We start from the raw sequence: 19,919 nt of genomic DNA on the forward strand, positions 1-19,919 counted from the left end.
ATCTGGAGTCTAGACATAATCTCATAAGCACTGGAAAGATAATTTGGAAATCTGTCAGAGTAAATGAAGTAAATACAAGGAAACTGCTATTCTAAAAAGACCCTGAGATGAGAGAGAACGACAGGATTAATGGGACTAAAACTGGGAAGAGCAGTCTTGAAATTAGGTAACAGCAGTCTTATTCAAAAAAAAAAACAACAAACTTTGGAGTTAGAGCTTTGTTTGAATGCTAGCTCTGCAACTTAGTTCTGTAACCTTGAGCAAATTATTTAATCTTTCCGAGTCTCAATTTCTCCATCTTTAAATGGGAAAAAAATACCTCATTAAAACTGTTGCAAGGTTGTGTGATAAATTAGCAAAATGCCTAGAAACAGAAAGATGATCAATAAATGTTTATGCCTATTCCTAAACAGTATGATGTGAGGAACAATATTCATCATGCTGTCTTCCTAAAGATCTGTGCTGGAATTTTCACTATTAGAATTATTCCTTAAAGGCAGAGATTACAACTCAAATGATAAAGGGCACCAAAATTATAGAAAAGTGAGAAATCAGACAGAATGGTACAACACAGAGAGGCAGTGCTTAGGAAAACAGCAGCAAACTCATCTAAAGGGATACACGTTTCCTAAAATTTAAGACTGTGAAAGGTATTATTGCTATAGAGGTGCTAAAATACAGCATTATATGACAGGGTCTAAAAGTCCTGGAGGTTTCTTTGGACTTTTTAAACCATAAAACTTTACTATGGTTTCCTTTCTTAAATACATGGCAGAATACACGTAACATACAATTTACCATGTTAATTCAGAGGTACTTAGTTACATTCACGATGTTGTGCAATTATCCTCACTAATTAAGAATATTTAACCTCCCCCCACCAAAAAAAACCCTGAACCCATTAGGCAATCATTTCCCATTCTGGGGAACCCAGCTCCTGGGAACCACTAATTTAGTTTCTGTCTCTATGAATTTGCTTATTTTGGGCTTTTAAAATAAAATGGAATCATACAATATGTGGCCTTTTCTGTTTGATTTCTTTCACTCAGCATAATGTTTTCAAAGTTTATGTTGTAGCATGTATCAGTACTGCATTTCTTATAGGGGACTAATATTCCATTAGTTGGATAGCCTACATCTTGTTTATCCACTCATTAGTCGATAGACATTTGGGCAGTTCCTACCCTTTGGGCTATTGTGAACAGTGCTGCTATGAACATTCTCATACAAGCCTTTGTTTGAGCACCTGTCTTCAATTCTTTAAGGTATATATCTAGAAGTAGAATTGCCAGGTGATATGTTTATAATTCTATGTTTAACTTATTGAGGAACTGCCAAACTATTTTCCATAGCAGCTGGAACATTCTACTCCTACCAGCAATGTATGAGAGTTCCAATCTCTCCACATTTTTGTCATACTCATTACTCTCCTTTTTAAAAAATTATGGATTTCTTTATCAGAGAGCCTAACATTGAGAGATATAGTATGCTTAACAGAAAACAAAAGAATGAGAAAGGAGCTCAAAAGCTAACGGGCCATTCCTTAAAGGTGAGGAGCTAGCTGACAGCTAAAGGTTACCATTAACTTCACAATTTACCGAGAGTTGACTCAGAGCATAGTTAATTGAGATCTCTAATGTAAGAACACAATTTATTTATCCTTTTGATCCAGTCAGTGTATGTTAAAACAGCATCTGATATACAGTCACAGATCAGTAAGAATTTGCTGAAGGAATAAATGAGCTAGCAGTTTTAACAAACCAATCTAACTATAATGGAATTATACAAGTGGTTTATTGTACCATGGTGCCAGATTATATAGTTCTCAACACCATTAATACAAATGCCAGAATTATCTTCTTAGCACAAAGTATTCACAAAGAAAATATAACAGCAAGGTTTTAATCTATTATTCAAAAGTAGGAATTAAAAAATACAACACAAAATTATATTAACACAATCTTTGAAAGAAAATTATCATCGACAATAAATTATCTAACCAAAATAACACAAATGCTGTGCTTTCAAAAATACTTCATATAAAGCATCAAAACAAATTATTAAAAAATTTCAATATATACAAACCAAAAATTTCTTTTGTGTTTTTTAATCTGGCTCCACGAAGCAAGAGACTCTCTGGCCCCAGAGGTCTAGGGGGAAAAATAACCAAAAGCATCAAATATATTAAAAATTCAAGTAAAATTTAAATGGCATCTTTAGCAGACAGAAGGGACTTAAAGCTATACTTACAACAATGCTTTCACATAAAACCAAAATCTGAGCTAGGATAAAGCTGTCTAGGTCAATCATGATGTTAGTTACTGTAACAACAAATATCTGCTTTAGCATTTCAGTCATTTTAAGGTCAATGACTCAGAAATAAGATTATGCCTGTAGATATAATCAGGAAGCCACTAGTTTCAGCAGTTTAGACAGAAGACGAAATTTTAAAATTTTGACCAAAATCAATAAACAGTTTTCAAAGGGAAAATACAGAATTAAAAGGCAATGTAAACAGGTTGCGTGAAGAAAAAAAGCAATGTAAACATAAATTGTATTATGATTTGTGTATAACTGCATGTTTTCTGCACAATTAAAATTATACTGGGTCACAAAAGATAATATAGTAAGTGAGTTAGTATTTTTTTTAGGCAAGATCAACACTACAACTTGACTACTTGCATTGCATACTTCTTGGAGCATGGGGGTCTTCTTGCTGTTTGAATTTCTCTCCATAAAGGAGATATAAAACGAGAAGAAATAACTAGAAAGGAAAATTGTATTTTCTTAGTGACAGCAAATGATAACTCTGTTATGGATGGATTAAAAAGCTTTAATTTTGTTGATATTCCCTATCATAAGGCTTTTCTGAAATAGACATACAAGGTTATCCAAATTAAACAGAATCTGAACCAATTCTGAAGAGGTCTACAAACCCAAACACTAAAAAAAATCCAATGAATTCAGGGGGTCAGGTGTTTGGCTATGTCTAAAAAGTATGGTTTTATTAGATCATATATTTGGAACACAATGAATGGATATTCCAAAATCAATTATTCAGGAGACTTATTACAGTTCTTTTTCATTTGGTTCCAACAATGAGTAGAAAAACTTCGAGCTCAAGTTGGCATATAAAATTAGGATATAATGGTAGAAAGCGTCAAATTAAAAAATTCATTAGTTCACTCTGGTTGCTTCAACAAAGAACAAGGCTCCCTTAAAAAACAAAAAAAACAAACCATTCTACTTGCTAAGGTAACATAATTGATCTTTTCCTTTACCAGCCACACTATGTGAATGCAAGTTATACTATGTATCCACACAAGCATTCCATTATATCACCATAGAAATAAAAATAAAACCCAGTCACTGTTGTTCAGCATGGGTCCCTAAACTTACAAAGACCTTGTCACAGAGTTCACTGAACGTGCTCCTATGTTAACTTTTATTAAAAATGTGAATCCATCCTGATGCATATTTTTGGTGGCTTGTCTTGAGGATTTTTATTAAAACAAATACTTTATGTTAGTATCTTATTTTATGCAGCCAGTATAAACTGAACATCTCCAGAAAATAGGTGGAATGCTAATTTAATTAGAAGTTCAAGGGTTGACTCCAAGATTTATTCTAAATTCAGCTTTGAGGTCATAAGTAACAATGTTATCTCACCTTATCAGCAAATCTTTGAAATGACAAGAAGTTTTTCATATAGGTACCAGAAATTAACCTGAATATTGAGGGAAAACAAACCAAAAACAACCAACCAACCAAACAGAAGAGTAAAGAAGTTCTAGATTGCCCAATTCTCTAGTTTGTGAGGAATGATTTTGAAGTGAAGAAGACCATAAGACATTTTTTGTATTCTAGACTTAGGTGGTGGTAATTTAGATGTGTAACAATGTGAACAGGAACCACTGTTTCCTTTATGTTACTATTTCATATTATTAATACTACCTAATATTATTAGACAAAGAAATACTAGTACACCAATAAGACTCTTGAGAGTCCCTTGTACCACAAGGAGATCCAACCAGTCCATTCTAAGGGAGATCGATCCTGGGTGTTCATTGGAAGGACTGATGCTAAAGCTGAAACTGCAATACTTTAGCCACCTCATGCGACGAGATGACTCACTGGAAAAGACTCTAATGCTGAGAAGGGTTGGGGGCGGGAGGAGAAGGGGACGACCAAGAATGAGATGGCTGGATGGCATCACCGACTCTGTGGACATGAGTTTGAGTGAACTCCAGGAGTTGGTGATGGACAGGGAGGCCTGGCGTGCTGTGATTCATGGGGTCACGGAGAGTCGGACACGACTAAGCGACTGAACTGAACTGAATAATCTTACTAACTTATTTTAATGTTATTTCACGGCATTTGCTTCATCCTCATCTCATTTGCTGCTGCTGGAAATTTGCTAGAAGATGAAATGTTAAATGTTTTCAACTCTTTCTCATGATCCCACTGCTTACTTATCTAATCTCCCTTTAATTTGATTTTCGTCCCTCCCCCAAACAATTTTCACTTAAAAGTGATTAGATAATGCAAATTTATTCTTACCTTACAATTTCTTCCATTTGTTGAGTTATTGTCATTCGTCCCATAAATCTATCAAAGAATTCATCATGTTACAAAAAAACTAATAATACATTTATGACATCATAGGTGGAAAATTTCAAGAAAGTTTTGGCACTATTCTTATACATGAAACAAAACCAGTCTTTTACATGTATGAATGATCCAATATTCATACTAGAAACTACAAAGGTAAATCAGGCACTAAGCTTTAAAAAAATTAGTATTCTTAGATGCTCAGGGAGTGATCAGTGGTGCTGTTTTCCTTCTCATGCTCTTCTGCTTCATCCCGTTCCATTTGTGGAGGAGCAGTGTAAAGCCTTCCCCCACCATGCAGTGCGCTCCCTGCCATCCCCTGTATGATTTTCCTGGGCTTTGCAGATGATGTACAAATATGTGCTGGTGCCATAAGCTGTTGCTGTTGCCCACAGCTGTCTCACTAGCTCTCCTCATGGTTTATTTCACCCACTTTTGCGATCAAAATTGTAGCAGGAATTAATGGCCTAGAGGCTGGCCAGTTGCTAGTCATGTCTGCTTCCATTGTCTTCAACCTCCTAGTGGAGCTGGAAAGTGATTACTGGGATGAGCATGTCTTTTCGTTCTACTTCATACATTTTTTTTTTTTTTACCACCATGGGACTGCTCTACCATAACTAGTAGCAGAGAGCCTCTGGCTAGTGACAGTGCACCAGATTGAGAATGAGGACAGTACTTTCATGGAGTGTAACAACATGCACCTCATCCACTTGCTACTTAAAGTCTTTGGGCCCATGAGTGAGAGAAACCTCGCCCTGCTTCTGCTGCTGCTGCTACAGGTCATGGGCGGTGCTGTCACCTTCTCCATTCTGACCAGCTGTCCAGCTCTTCCGTGTCAGAGTCCCCTGATCCACTGCACTTTGATTCACAGCCTCCAGGGTTTCTAACTCTGGCTGACCCCCTTCTGGACAAAGACTGCTTCCCAGCCCAGGCCTCTCCCACCCTTCATTCTCCTCCAGATTGTGACCTCAGCATCTCGTTCCCCTTGTGACTACTGACATCCTGGGCCTTTTTTGCCCTCTAAAAACTACTGCTTGGACTCTGCCTATGGCTTTCTTGAATTTGCTACTCTCCTTCTCCATTCTGTTTTGCAGCCTCCTAAGGCAGAATACTGTAGTTTTTATGCAATTATCCACAACTGACACTCAAGGAGTATATTAGGCCTGACAGTAGAACCCTGGTTGGGGATAGGGATACAAGTTCAAAGATGACTTGACATTTGGCTATAAATCATGTATTCTGATTAAGAGCAGACCAGGGGGTCAGGTGCTCCCAGTGGTGACAATAAAATGTTGTATTTCTTATTTTAAAAAGCTTTTTTAAACTTTCTCCCCATTTTTCAAATAAGGCAATCACTCAAAGCATTAGTCATAGTTGATCTCATTATTAATCTTATGCTTTCTTAATGCTGCATCATTTTCTAGTTTTCAACAATCTTTTTATAATTCATCCTTTTCTGAGACTTAGAAATAACAGCAATATAGAACTCAAAGCACTGAATTCTTCACAGTTAAGTCTATCTTATAATTTAAATGCACAGAACTTCAAATTTTTATAGTTAAGCGGAAAATTCCACATGGTTTTTGTTTTTGATGAAAATTTAAGCTTTTTATATCACACAGAGAAAATTCCATTATAAATATATGGATCCAGAACAAAGATATATAAGAGATCTAAAAAAGCCAATGACTAATGATAACATCTTAAGCCAATAAATGCAGAGAATGACAAAAAGCTGAGGTCAGTTTTTACAATGTGTTTGTGATTTATATTCTTACCCGTTTTTGAGTAAAAATGAGTAGTTTTCTCATGGAAGTTTTTAATAATGAAAGTTGTTTCCATTTCATAGATGGCAATAATTAGCATATAGCTCTCTGAAAGATGGCTTACAGTGTTAAAATGAGTTAGTTCCTAACGAACACAAAGACATGGCCCTTTATGGAGCACATATACACATGTGCCTGAGTGCATACATATACACACACACCATTATTTTCTTCTAAAGAAATAACTTTATTTCCCTCATAACTACTATTATAGTTATAATGTTTACTGATATTGTTAAAAAGCCAGTTCATACCAAAATAGAAGATAATAGGGAGGAACATGTGAATAAAAGCACAGCTTTTAATACTTCAGCTTAGAATTCTGCCAAATTTTGCTTTTAGCTTTGCCCCCAAATTGATCTCCCGCCTTGCTCCCCCAATGATGTCTTCAAACAGCTATTTCACTGCATGTTTATGACTGTAAAAAATGAGATCTGTAAACAGACTCATTAAAATGAATATGGTGACCATCACATCATACCTGTACAAGTCTGCTTCTGGTTGCTGACATTCTACCACAGCTATAAGAGTGTCCAAATTGGCAACTGTCTGTAATACTGCTGTTTCTGGAACTGCCACATGTGTCTGAAAAAAAGAAAAGTTAAAGCCCATAGTTTTGAGATCTAAATGGGACCTTGCTGCTAGACATCATTTATTTCAATCTCTTTTACAAATGAAATCATAGCATTCTGTACTTGAGATCACTAAGCTAGATGGCAGAAGAGAAGAGAAAGAAGATGTAAAGTAACAAGCAGTAATAGGAGCCACTGTGACTACCTGTCTACAAAGGGCATTTGCATACAATAAAATTAAGTCTGTGTGTTAATTAATAGTCATCACTGCTCAAAGTTTATTGCAATAAATTTAAAAGGGAGAAAAAAGTGAATCAAGTAAAATCTGATTGTACTTTGAAAATTGAGAAAAATTTAAATGTGCCCCCTATTTAAAAAAGCACCAGTATATTAAAAGATTAGTTTCTCCAAAGCACATTTTACTTTTCTTAACTTGACTAAACCAGGTGAGGCTAACCTTGAAGTAAAATGTATACTTTCATGAAGTAATTAACAGTAATTTAAAACATTTCTCCTTTATCAGGTCAAACTTTATTACCTTAACCAAAGGAAAATATCACTATAATCCAGAGATGTTTTGTGCATCAAGAGCCACACTCAAACATACACACGTACAAACCTTCAGGTTAGTTTCTCCATCCAAACTAGCAGTTGTAACATGACAAGAACCACCAAGTCGATCTGAGGACAGAAGCACCAAATCTGCAGGGAAAATTTCATTTTTGGCTACTCGAACAATATCACCCACCTATGAAGAATTTTTGGGAAACGTGAATATACAGATTTTAAAAGGCAGGACTTATTTTTATTGGGTTCTAAACAAGTGGTCTACAATATTTTAATGTAGGAAAGCAGGCTTTAACTAAAATATAATCAGATTAGAATTTTTGCTTTTAAAATGTAATTGATTTCTATTATTTATTAAATGCATACCCGAATGTTTTTTGATCTAGTTGTTACAAGGCCACCACTTCGAACAACATAAACAGGAGCTCCATTTACTTCATTATCTGAGATATGTCTTAACCAATCTTCATAACCCTGTAAGCATCAAAAGAATAAAAAGAGCCCCTCTTAGTATAATTAGAAGATGTGTGTGTGTGTTAGTTGTTCAGTTGTGTCCGACTCGCCCACCAGGCATCTCTGTCCATGGAATTCTCTAGGCAAGAATACTGGAGTGGATTGCCATTCCCTTCCCCAGAGATACTTTTTATCAAATTAGAAATGGAAACATAATTTCCACCAAACATTTCATTCATTAAGACCATGTTAGATTGCTTTGGCATTCATTACTACTAGAAACACTCTCTTCACTTGGTTTTCATCACACACATGTTCCTGGTTTTCACAGTACCTCTCGAGTTACTTCTCAGTTTACTATGGGAGGCTCCTTCTGTATCATCTTAATGGGCCCTTTTCTCATCCTTCTCTTACTTCTTACTACATGATTTCTTTATCCCTGTGTCTTCAAAAAATCCTGAAATTTCTATCTCCAGCCTGTATCTCCGGACTCTAATAAACTTGAATATCCAACTGCATTCTTAGTATTTCCATTTTGATGTCTCATAAATAACATTAAACATTTAAACTGATGATGTTATCCTTAAAATCTGCTGCATTTCCAATGTCTCCCATCTTGACAAATGACTCATTTTGGAAAGAGACAGGTTGTAAGTCATTATTATTATATTAAACTCACTCCTTTGGCAGATATATTATAAATTCACCAACATCTTTTCAACTTAGTTACAGCATCATATTCCAACTAAATCCACTCTTTATTTGGCTAAATTTATACTGGGAAACCAAGGAAAGAAGTATTGCAACATTTAACACTTTCTTAAAAATATTCAAGAGGTTCATTCATTCATCTATTCGTCTATCAAATATTTATTTCATGTCAAATACGTGCATAACCTTGTTCTGGTCACTGGTAACAAACTGATAATATAAAACAAAGTCTCTGCCCTCAGAGAACTAAACATTCAAATGAAGGTGACAAACTAATAAACAAGCATTTATTCAACAGAATAGGTAGTGAATGAGAAATGATATAAGCAAAAAGACCAGAGCAGGGAATGAGACAGTGACACAGAGGTCAGGAAACGCTTAAGGTGTCCAAGAGGAAATAGTTTTATTTGTAAGCACAAATTGTTATATATGTATGTCTGGAGTTCAGAGCATAGTTTCAGGATACATGTAAATTTAGACCCACTAGACTTGAGAAAATCACCAAGGAAGAAATTATATACAAAAAAGAAGTCCAAGGGACAAATATTTGTTACTTTGATGCAATAAATGACATCTACAAAACCAAATGAATATGTAATTGTATCAAGTGATCTGGACGCTTACTGACTTACATAAATCCTAGTCTCCAACAGAGCAGTGAATAAAGGGAAATCAAACTTACAGAAGTAGCATGCTATTCAGACACACTAGATTAACTGTTAATTTATAGACTTCCCTTACCTTTATCAAATAAGTAATAAATACACTACATCTCAGAATTATAAAACATTTGCCAATTTTGTTTCTATGTCAATGTAAGCCTTATTTCTACATCTTACAAAATGAAAACTTATCAAACTGGCACATGAAAATTCAAATTAACTCTTTCAAGAGGAAGGGAGCAGTTCTGAACAGTTGAGCTTCTGTCAAGATATTTTGAGAAGTGGTAGCTATATAAACATGACGCTTCTAGGGATTTTTTAATTTTCTTGTCATGTTTATCCAATAATACTGTTTTTCTATACCTAGATTTTAATATCAAATCAGATCTAGTTGAAGCTATTCCCTTAGAGTACAACTTTACATAAAAATCAATTTCACAGAGAAAGCTGTAAAAAGTAGGAAAGCACTATACAATTTTTATTCAAAAATGTTCATGTCAGAAGTACATGCTTCACTCCTAAACATATCCCCTTTCTTTGAATTATATATCCTTTAAATAATACCAAACTCTACAAAGATGATTATAACCATCTGTTTCACAAATAACTTGGTTTGAACATACAAAATGCTTGCTTTTGGATACTTCTTAGGTATGTTAAAGCAACAACATACTTTAATAATTGTAATCATCCCATCAGTCACCAAGTACCTGATAAGAGTGGCTTACTTCAGTTTAATTTTTACCATATGCAGAATCAAACCAATTTGCTGCTTTTTTCTTTACATAATTTAATTTATTTTAAAATAATAAAACTGCTTTCAGTGCTGTGCGGGCTTTTCTCTAGTTGCAGGGAGCAGGGGTTGCTCTAGGTGTATGGGCTTCTCACTGCAGTGGCTTCTCCCATTGCAGAGCACAAGCTCAGGGCACTCAGGCTTCAGTAGTCATGATTCCTGGGCTCTAGACTAGAGCACAGGCTCAGAATTTGTGATACACAGGCTTAGCTGCCCCCTGGCATGTGGAACCTTCCCGGATCAGGGATTGACCCCATGTCTCCTGATTTGGCAGGTGGATTCTTTATCTCTGAGCCATCAGGAAAGCCCTAAATTTGCTTTCTTAGGAAAATTACTTTCGGAACAATAAATCTTACTTTGGAGGAGAAAACTTCTGAATGACTTGGGAAGAAAGCAAGCAACAGAAAATATTTCATACCTGCTTTATGGCAGTAACTGTTATTACAAAGAACAATGGAAGTCCACTGGTAACTGGACTGGTAGGTGTATCAATCATAAGCTGCATTAAAAAAGAAAGAATGCAGAGTATTATATTTTATATTGTACATATCACTATTAACATCTAGAATCTTATAATTATTGGGAAATCTGAAAACATTATACAAAATATATATCATAGTTCAGATGAAAAAGTAACTTAAGAGCGATTACGCAGTGAATGCAGTTTACTTCACAGTTTCACAAGTACACTTTGTTAGCTATTATATGGGGTTAGTAGACTATCTAAATCTATTGCATACCCACAAATATTGCTAGAGTGGACTCAGTTTCTCTGCTTTCTTAACACATAGAGTACTTAAGGTCTTCCTCAGTATTTGTCTTGGAGGGGAGCTACAGCTATTCAGAATTTCAATTCACATTTCTTTGCCCATCCAGAGAAATGCTAAAAAAAAAAAAAATCTGTCAATTTTTATTCTGGGATCCAGAATAAACTCACACTGGAGAGAAAACAAGAAATGGGACTAGGGAAACGGTTTCTTTCTACAAGTGATTTTGTTACAGCTAGTAGAGCCAGAGGGGTACAACTCGGAAAACAAACCATGCTGCAATTATCTAAATCATGCAACTGATGTTTCAATAAACTGCTTTAGAAGAAATATTTGCAGTAATTATATTTGGTTATTTAGAACATGGGTCTAATAATTTATTAATATTGCTTTACTCTGGTTAGGCCAATTTAGTTCCACAGACAGGCTGAATTCCTGATCTTAGGCAGTTATTTCACAAATGCATGTTACTTGTATGGAATAAGTATAAATTTCTCGTTTTTTTCTGACTAAACAAGCTGATGGTCTACTGATTAAAACAAAACAAAAAAACCCAGAAGTTCCTTTTCTGTTCACAAAGGGAAGCAATTAAAGAAAAGCTTCCTCAAGCTTTAAGCTGACTACTTCACAAGTTTTTTTTCTTTTGAAGGTCCAGGTTCTATGGAGAGAAAAGTTCAGAGTTTATAAATAAAATTCAGTGCCACACTGAAAGAGACTGCTAACATATCAAGAAAAAACCTCTTTGAAGGAAAACGACAATCACTAATTCTAAATCTTGGTTTATACTCAAGTTTCATACTGTTCTCTTGATATTCTGATACTAGGGGAAAAAAAGCACAATGTGAAAAACTAAAAAGCTTACAATGAATATAGATTTAAGTTAAGAAAATGGCCTCCTGGATAAAAATCTATATTCATGGAGATTCTTAGAAGTTATAATAAAAACTTTTAAAATAAAAGTAAAATCTATAAATTAAAAACAAAAGAAAAACCAAAGGAAGATTAATTTTGTACAAAGATGGTTCCACAGGCAGAAATGTGCCAAAAACAAGTGCTGTATATTAAAAGCCAAAGTATTTATGTTCTGAGGCAGAACATTTGAAAGGATGATGCTGTTTTCTTGGCTTTAATTATGATTATCAGCACTATAACACGCTAAGTGATAAAATACAACGGATCTTAAAATTCACTGGCTATTTTTCAGACATCTAGATGTGATTTACATTACTGTATTCACTGAATACAATGGGGCACCTCTGCAGAAAAAAAAAATGGGTCCCATAGTCACATGGTTTAGAATGCAATGTTAACTTTTCCTTGAAGATATATGCTTAGCATTCATGTCTATCAACTTAACAATTTATGGAGTGAAAAAGCTTACCTGAACCAAAAATATAATAAGAAAATAAAAGTTTGCCACTCTTCTGAATTGTTCAAATAAATTTTTTGGAACAAAATTCCACACAGTATACTAAAAAAAAACAAAAAGATAAGTTAATATTTTAAAATATTATGTATTATATACAAATAATAAGAAAACTTGTACATATCAGATATACCAAGCCCTTACACAAATTCATGTAACTTGATGATACAAAAACTATCTGGTTTTTAGAGTTTCAGGGCTTTTATTCTACTTTTTACCTTTTACTATTTATTGGCAATTTTAGTATAACTTTAAAAGATAGATAAAGGAACCTATCAATTTTGCTATTAAATTCCTAGTTTTTTTAGAAGTTGGAGATGGCAGATCTAAAATAATATTTTAATAATTTATTTTGGATTTTGACTACACAAAACTAAACCTAATGTTAAAAGATGAATTAAGGGACTTCCCTGGTGGTCCAGTGGCTAATACTCCACGTTTTCAATGCAAGAGACCTGTGTTCGATTTCTGGTCAGGGAATTAGAACCTATATGCTGCAACTAAGAGTTCATGTGCCACAACTAGGACCCAGGGCAGCCAAATAAATAAAAATAAATTTAAAGATGAATTAAGAGTTGATAAAAATGCTAACACTGGATTCAGTTTATTTTATAAATATTTTCTTTAGGTTTCGTCAGAAACAAAGGAGACAGTATAATTCTTCAAGTACTCCTTGGTAAGCATGGGATATGAAATGTGAAAAAGATTAAAAATTACTTTAGTTAAGTGATCACTAGTATAACCATGAAGAAAATCTCATAAGGGACATGAAAATCTGTCATAGTGCCTATTTTTACAGTGAGATAATAGACTATAATAGTTATAAACACTCATGGTAAAAGGTTAACAACTGCTGTGATCTAAATCCTAATTCACGGTCACCGAAGGACCCTGGATCTTATCTCTGTACCTCTTTCTATGCTCTATAAAATGAGGACAATCATACTGTATAGGTTGTTACAAAGATTAAATGAGCTGATATATTTATACAGTGCTAAGGAAAGAACCAAGCTCATACTAATCACTGTGTATCTGTTGCTATATTATTAATCAGTTTATAAGCCCACAATGCTACATTATGGGGGCAGGGTAACACCATATAGAATGAAGGGATGGAGCCAAAGCGAAACATATACCCAGTTGAGGATGTGACTGGTGACAGAAGTAAGGTCCGATGCTATAAAGAGCAATATTGCATAGGAACCTGGAATGTCAGGTCCATGAATCAAGGCAAACTGGAAGAGGTCAAACAGGAGATGGCAAGAGTGAACATAGACATTCTAGGAATCAGTGAACTAAAATGGACTGGAATGGGTGAATTTAACTCAAATGACCATTATATCTACTACTGTGGGCAGGAATCCCTTAGAAGAAATGGAGTAGCCATCATGGTCAACAAAAGAGTCTGAAATGCAGTACCTGGATGCAATCTCAAAAACGACAGAATGATCTCTGTTCGTTTCCAAGGCAAACCAGTCAATATTACAGTAATCCAAGTCTATGCCCCAACCAGTAATGCTTAAGAAGCCAAAATTGAACAGAAAGTTCTATGAAGACCTACAAGACCTTTTAGAACTAACACCCAAAAAAGATGTCCTTTTCATTATAGGGGACTGGAATGCAAAAGTAGGAAGTCAAGAAACACCTGGAGTAACAGGCAAATTTGGCCTTGGAGCACGGAATGAAGCAGGACAAAGGCTAATAGAGTTTTGTCAAGAGAATGCACTGGTCATAGCAAACACCCTCTTTCAACAACACAAGAGAAGACTCTACACATAGACATCACCAGATGGTCAATACCGAAATCAGATTGATTATATTCTTTGCAGCCAAAGATGGAGAAGCTCTATACAGTCAGCAAAAACAAGACCAGGAGCTGACTGTGGCTCAGATCATGAACTCCTTATTGCCAAATTCAGACTGAAATTGAAGTAGGGAAAACCACCAGACCATTCAGATATGACCTCAATCAAATCCCTTATGATTATACAGTGGAAGTAAGAAATAGATTTAAGGGACTAGATCTGATAGACAGAGTGCCTGATGAACTCTGGACGGAGGTTCGTGACATTGTACAGGAGACAGGGACCAAGACCATCCCCATGGAAAAGAAATGCAAAAAAGCAAAATGGCTGTCTGAGGAGGCCTTACAAAAGGCTGTGAAGAGAAGCGAAAAGCAAAGGAGAAAAGGAAAGATATAAGCATCTGAATGCAGAGTTCCAAAGAACAGCAAGGAGAGATAAGAAAGCATTCCTCAGTGATCAATGCAAAGAAATAGAGGAAAACAACAGAATAGGAAAATCAAGAGATCTTTTCAAGAAAATTAAAGATATCAAGGGAACATTTCATGCAAAGATGGGCTCGAAAAAGGACAGAAATGGTATGGACCTAACAGAAGCAGAAGATATTAAGAAGAGGTGGCAAGAATACACAGAAGAACTGTACAAAAAAGATCTTCACAATGAAGATAATCACGATGGCATGATCACTCACCTGGAGCCAAACATCTTGGAATGTGAAGTCAAGTGGGCCTTAGAGAACATCACTACGAACAAAGCTAGTGGAGGTGATGGAATTCCAGTTGAGCTATTTCAAATCCTGAAAGATGATGCTGTGAAAGTGCTGCACTCAATATGCCAGCAAATTTGGAAAACTCAGCAGTGGCCACAGGACTGGAAAAGGTCAGTCTTCATTCCAATCCCAAAGAAAGGCAATGCCAAAGAATGCTCAAACTACTGTACAACTGCACTCATCTCACACGCTAGTAAAGTCATGCTCAAAATTCTCCAAGCCAGGCTTCAGCAATATGTGAACCGTGAACTCCCAGATGTTCAAGCAGGTTTTAGAAAAGGCAGAGGAACCAGAGATCAAATTGCCAACATCCGCTGGATCATGGAGAAAGCAAGGGAGTTCCAGAAAAACAACTATTTCTGCTTCATTGACTATGCTAAAGCCTTTGACTGTGTGGATCACAATAAACTGTGGAACATTCTGAAAGAGATGGGAATCCCAGACCACCTGACCTGCCTCTTGAGAAACCTGTATGCAGGTCAGGAAGCAATAGTTAGAACTGGACATAGAACAACAGACTGGTTCCAAATAGGAAAAGGAGTACGTCAAGATTGTATATTGTAACCCTGCTTATTTAGCTTATATGCAGAGTACATCATGAGGAACGCTGGGCTGGAAGAAGCACAAGCTGGAATCAAGATTGCCGGGAGAAATATCAATAACCTCAGATATGCAGATGACACCACCCTTATGGCAGAAAGTGAAGAGGAACTCAAAAGCCTCTTGATGAAAGGGAAAAAGGAGAGTGAAAAGACTGGCTTGAAGCTCAACATTCAGAAAACAAAGATCATGGCATCTGGTCCCATCACTTCATGGGAAATAAATGGGGAAACAGTGTCAGACTTTATTTTTTTGGGCTCCAAAATCACTGCAGATGTTGACTGTAGCCATGAAATTTAAAGACGCTTACTACTTGGAAGGAAAGTTATGACCAACCTAGATAGCATATCAAAAAGCAGAGACATTACTTTGCCAACCAAGGTTCGTCTAGTCAAGGCTATGGTTTTTCCATTGGTCATGTATGGATGTGAGAGTTGGACTGTGAAGAAAGCTGATCACCGAAGAATTGATGCTTTTGAACTGTGGTGTTGAAGAAGACTCTTGAGAGTCCCTTGGAGTGCAAGGAGGTCCAACCAGTCCATTCTAAAGGAGATCAGTCCTGGGTGTTCATTGGAAGGACTGATGCTAAAGCTGAAACTCCAATACTTTGGCCACCTCATGCGAAGAGTTGACTCATTGGAAAAGACCCTGATGCTGGGAGGGATTGGGAGGAGGAGGAGAAGGGGACGACAGAGAATGAGATGGCTGGATGGCATCACCGACTCGATGGACATGAGTTTGAGTGAACTCCGGGAGTTGGTGATGGACAGGGAGGCCTGGCGTGCTGTGATTCATGGGGTCGCAAAGAGTCGGACACGACTGAGCGACTGAACTGAACACCATATAAATTTTACTTGTGCCACCAACTATGCACAACACAATTACGAATAAAACAGGGAAACACTTTACAGCATTGTTACTTTACCCAATGTCCATTCACTTAACAGAATATAAGATCCCTGGGGCTAGGAACATTGTTTTATTTACTGCTCTATCTTCAGCACTTACACTATAGCACACAGATATCAAAACGCTAGGAGAATAAATAAACGAGCAAACAAACACTGATGGAAAAAAACTTTTTCTTCCATAACTCTCCTGGTGTCAGGTAATGAATGAAGCCTTACTGCTTATTGACTAATTCAAGATTTTCTGTGGTACAATGGAAGATGGTTCTAATTTCCGTAGGTCAGAAGTACACTTCTTCATCAATTTTTTCTTCTGTTTTTTCTGGCCATGCTGTATGGCTTACAGGATCTTGGTTTTCCAACCAGGGGTTGAACCTTTGTTCTCGGCAGTGAAAGTGAGAAGTCCTAACTATTGGACTGTCAGGGAATTCCCTTAATCAGTTTTTTGAGACCTGAAACATTCACATATGAACAATTTCATAAATATGCCTAGGTTCCCAGAAGAGCCCACGAAAGCCTATTTGACTCAAGGGTATATAAAGAATAGGACAATACCTAACAGCCTTTCTTAGGTGAATTATATTTTCAGTCCTAATCTGGGATACCTGAAACATTTTCCTGTGGTCGCAGTGTCACCAGTGGTTCTAGAATCTGAGATTGGGAACTATGTTCAAGACTCTAGAGAGAAGACAGGCAGATACTTCCTGGAACCAAAAGAGGTCACTGCTCAATGTGTGTACGTAAGACAATTAATTCTGGGTCAAACCACCGCCAGCTGATCTTAACTGGAGTAAAAAGACAGTTGTCCCTACAAGAGTCATAGTATTTCCACACAACTTTCTTAGTCACCAGATCAACTGTATAAAACTTTGTAAGAACTAACTTGCAATGTTCTAAGCTTACATCAATCTGTTTGAATCATAATAGTGATAATACATTTTATCTCTCAGAATTTTGAAAAGAGCAACTATATAAGTTGGTAATAAGATAATTAATTTCAGGATGTTTTCTTTGGCTAGTTCAATAATACAACGGAAAAAGTGAGAAGAAACAAAAACTTCTCATGAGCTAGCTTATAAATGTTGGGAATTGTTTTTCTCAGGTAAACATTAGTAGATTGAGTATAAATTCTGTGCTGGTCCTGTCATACACAGAGGAGGCACTCAAGTAGAATAATATTTAAACACATGAAAATCTTCTAAGGAAAATAATAATTCATTATGCTTTAAAATTATTTTAATTATTATGTAATAACAGTCAAGAAAAATGAACTAGAAGCATATCTTCTCTACAGTTACCTACATGACTTTATCACTGCCTTCTAAGGTCTGACATTAGTAAAAAAATGAAACCATGGTTATAAAATTAAATCTTTTGGAAGAAAATTTAAATTTATGATAAGACATTACTACATAGTGAATTAAATTGAACAGAGGCATATTTTCCATCTACAATGTGCAAGGCACTTACATAATAAGAGGAACAAAGATAACAAGTTTAAATAGAGAGGATTAAGAACAATATTTAGATCAATAGCTATATTCAAGATAAAGTAAAAGAAGGAATATACAAAGAATTCAACAAGAAAGAAAAATTTAATGAAGGAGGTCACATTCAACATGGGCTTTAAGAGATGAACACTCACAAGCTAAAAACAGGGGGCAAACAAAGGGAGAACATTTCAGGAAGGAAAGAAAGAGTGAATAAAGGCAGAGAGTAGGGAAGTTCATCGTGGCTTTGTGGGATAGAAGATAATGCAGTCTCAAAAGAGTCTAGGGAAATAACAGGAGAGCAGAAAGGTAGTAAAAGGCAACACTGAGAAGCCAGGCTCAACTATGATCAAAAAAACCCCCAGACACTGCCTATATAAATATCTGGGCTTCCCTGATGGCTCAGTGGTAAAGAATCTGCTTGCCACAGCAGGAGATGAGGATTCAATCCCTGGGTCGGGAAGATCCCCTGGAGGAGAGCATGGCAACACACTCCAGTATTCTTGACTGGAAAAATCTCATGGGCAGAGAAGCCTGGCGGGCTATAGTCCATAGGGTCACAAAGAATCGGACATGACTGAACATGCACACACACATATAAATGTCTACATTCTTGAAATATGGTTAAAAAACATGAAATCTATATTCTCTGCAAAAATATACAACCTATATTCTTAAAAACTGAGCTTATCAAAACAAAATCATAGCAAAGGCAGGGTGGTAGGGAAGTTAAACATGAGTTTATGGAATAGCAGGTAACCTGGTTTGGAAGTTTAAAAAAGCAGCAGAGGAATAATAATAGAGGAGTAATGAGAAAGACAGTCTTCCTGTATGTGAAAAAAGGCAACATTTATTTAAAAATCTCCATTTTTGAAACCTGGTCAAAAACACTAAACCTAATACTACTACATTTGACTGAATATCAAAACTTTCATATAAACATATTTAATCTCAAAAGTTTTCCAGGACACTCAGTTTCAAGTATCAGCAGACTGTGAACTCAATTCAGTTCAGTTGCTCAGTCGTGTCTGACTCTTTGTGACCCTGTGGACTGCAGCATGCCAGGCCTCCCTGTCCATCACCAACTCCCAGAGTCTACTCAAATTCATGTCCATTGAGTCGGTGATGACATCCAACCATCTCATCCTCTGTCATCCCCTTCTCCTCCTGCCTTCCATCTTTCCCAGCATCAGGGTCTTTTCAAATGAGACAGTTCTTCCCATCAGGTGGCCAAAGTATTGGAGTTTCAGCTTCAACATCAGTCCTTCCAATGAATATTCAGGACTGATTTCCTTAAGGATGGACTGGTTGGATCTCCTTGCAGTCCAAGGGACTCTCAAGAGTCTTCTCCAACACCACAATTCAAAAGCATCAATTCTTTGGTGCTCAGCTTTCTTTATAGTCCAACTCTCACATCCATACATGACCACTGGAAAAAACCACAGCCTTGACTAGATGGACCTTTGTTGGCAAAGTAATGTCTCTACTTCTTAATATGCTCTCTAGGTTGGTCCTAACTTTTCTTCTAAGGAATAAGCGTCTTTTAATTTCATGGCTGCAGTTACCTTCTGCAGTGATTTTGGAGCCCAAAAAATAAAGTCTACCACTGTTTCCCCATCTATTTGCCATGAAGTGATGGGACTGGATGCCATCTTAGCGCTCTGCATGTTGAGTTTTAAGCCAACTCCTTTCACTCTCCTCTTTCACTTTCATCAAGAGGCTCTTTAATTCTTCTTCACTTTCTGCCATAAGGGTGGTGTCATCTGAATATCTGAGGTTATTGATATTTCTCCCAGTAATCTTGATTCCAGCTTGTTCTTCATCCAGCCCAACGTTTCTCATGATGTTCTCTGCATTTAAGTTGAATAAGCCTGAACTGTGGTGCTGGAGAAGACTCTTGAGAGTCCCTTGGACTGCAAGGAGATCCAACCAGTCCATTCTAAAGAGGATCAATCATGGGTG

At 36.3% G+C, this 19,919-nt stretch overlaps 1 protein-coding gene across 3 annotated transcripts in view; it reads right to left on the minus strand.

The window, feature by feature from the left end:
* The window catches only part of ATP11B (ATPase phospholipid transporting 11B (putative)), a 126,080-nt gene that overhangs the window by 76,254 nt on the left and 29,907 nt on the right, over positions 1-19,919 (minus strand). For 2 of the 3 annotated variants that reach the window (XM_055409805.2, XM_055409833.2), the window contains exons 3-9: positions 12,344-12,433; positions 10,614-10,694; positions 7,943-8,050; positions 7,629-7,757; positions 6,919-7,022; positions 4,561-4,608; positions 2,086-2,150 (exon numbers count right to left, since the gene is read on the minus strand). In XM_055409805.2, the coding sequence (XP_055265780.2) occupies positions 2,086-2,150; positions 4,561-4,608; positions 6,919-7,022; positions 7,629-7,757; positions 7,943-8,050; positions 10,614-10,694; positions 12,344-12,433 (625 nt within the window). Of the gene's footprint in view, positions 1-2,085; positions 2,151-4,560; positions 4,609-6,918; positions 7,023-7,628; positions 7,758-7,942; positions 8,051-10,613; positions 10,695-10,935; positions 11,079-12,343; positions 12,434-19,919 lie in introns of those variants that run through there. The other variant, XM_055409842.2, reaches the window with a different exon arrangement.

The sequence above is a fragment of the Moschus berezovskii genome, chromosome 1 (genome assembly GCF_049115385.1).
Source record: "Moschus berezovskii isolate FMDL1 chromosome 1, NW_MosBer_1.0, whole genome shotgun sequence".
Classification (NCBI taxonomy): Eukaryota; Metazoa; Chordata; class Mammalia; order Artiodactyla; family Moschidae; genus Moschus; species Moschus berezovskii.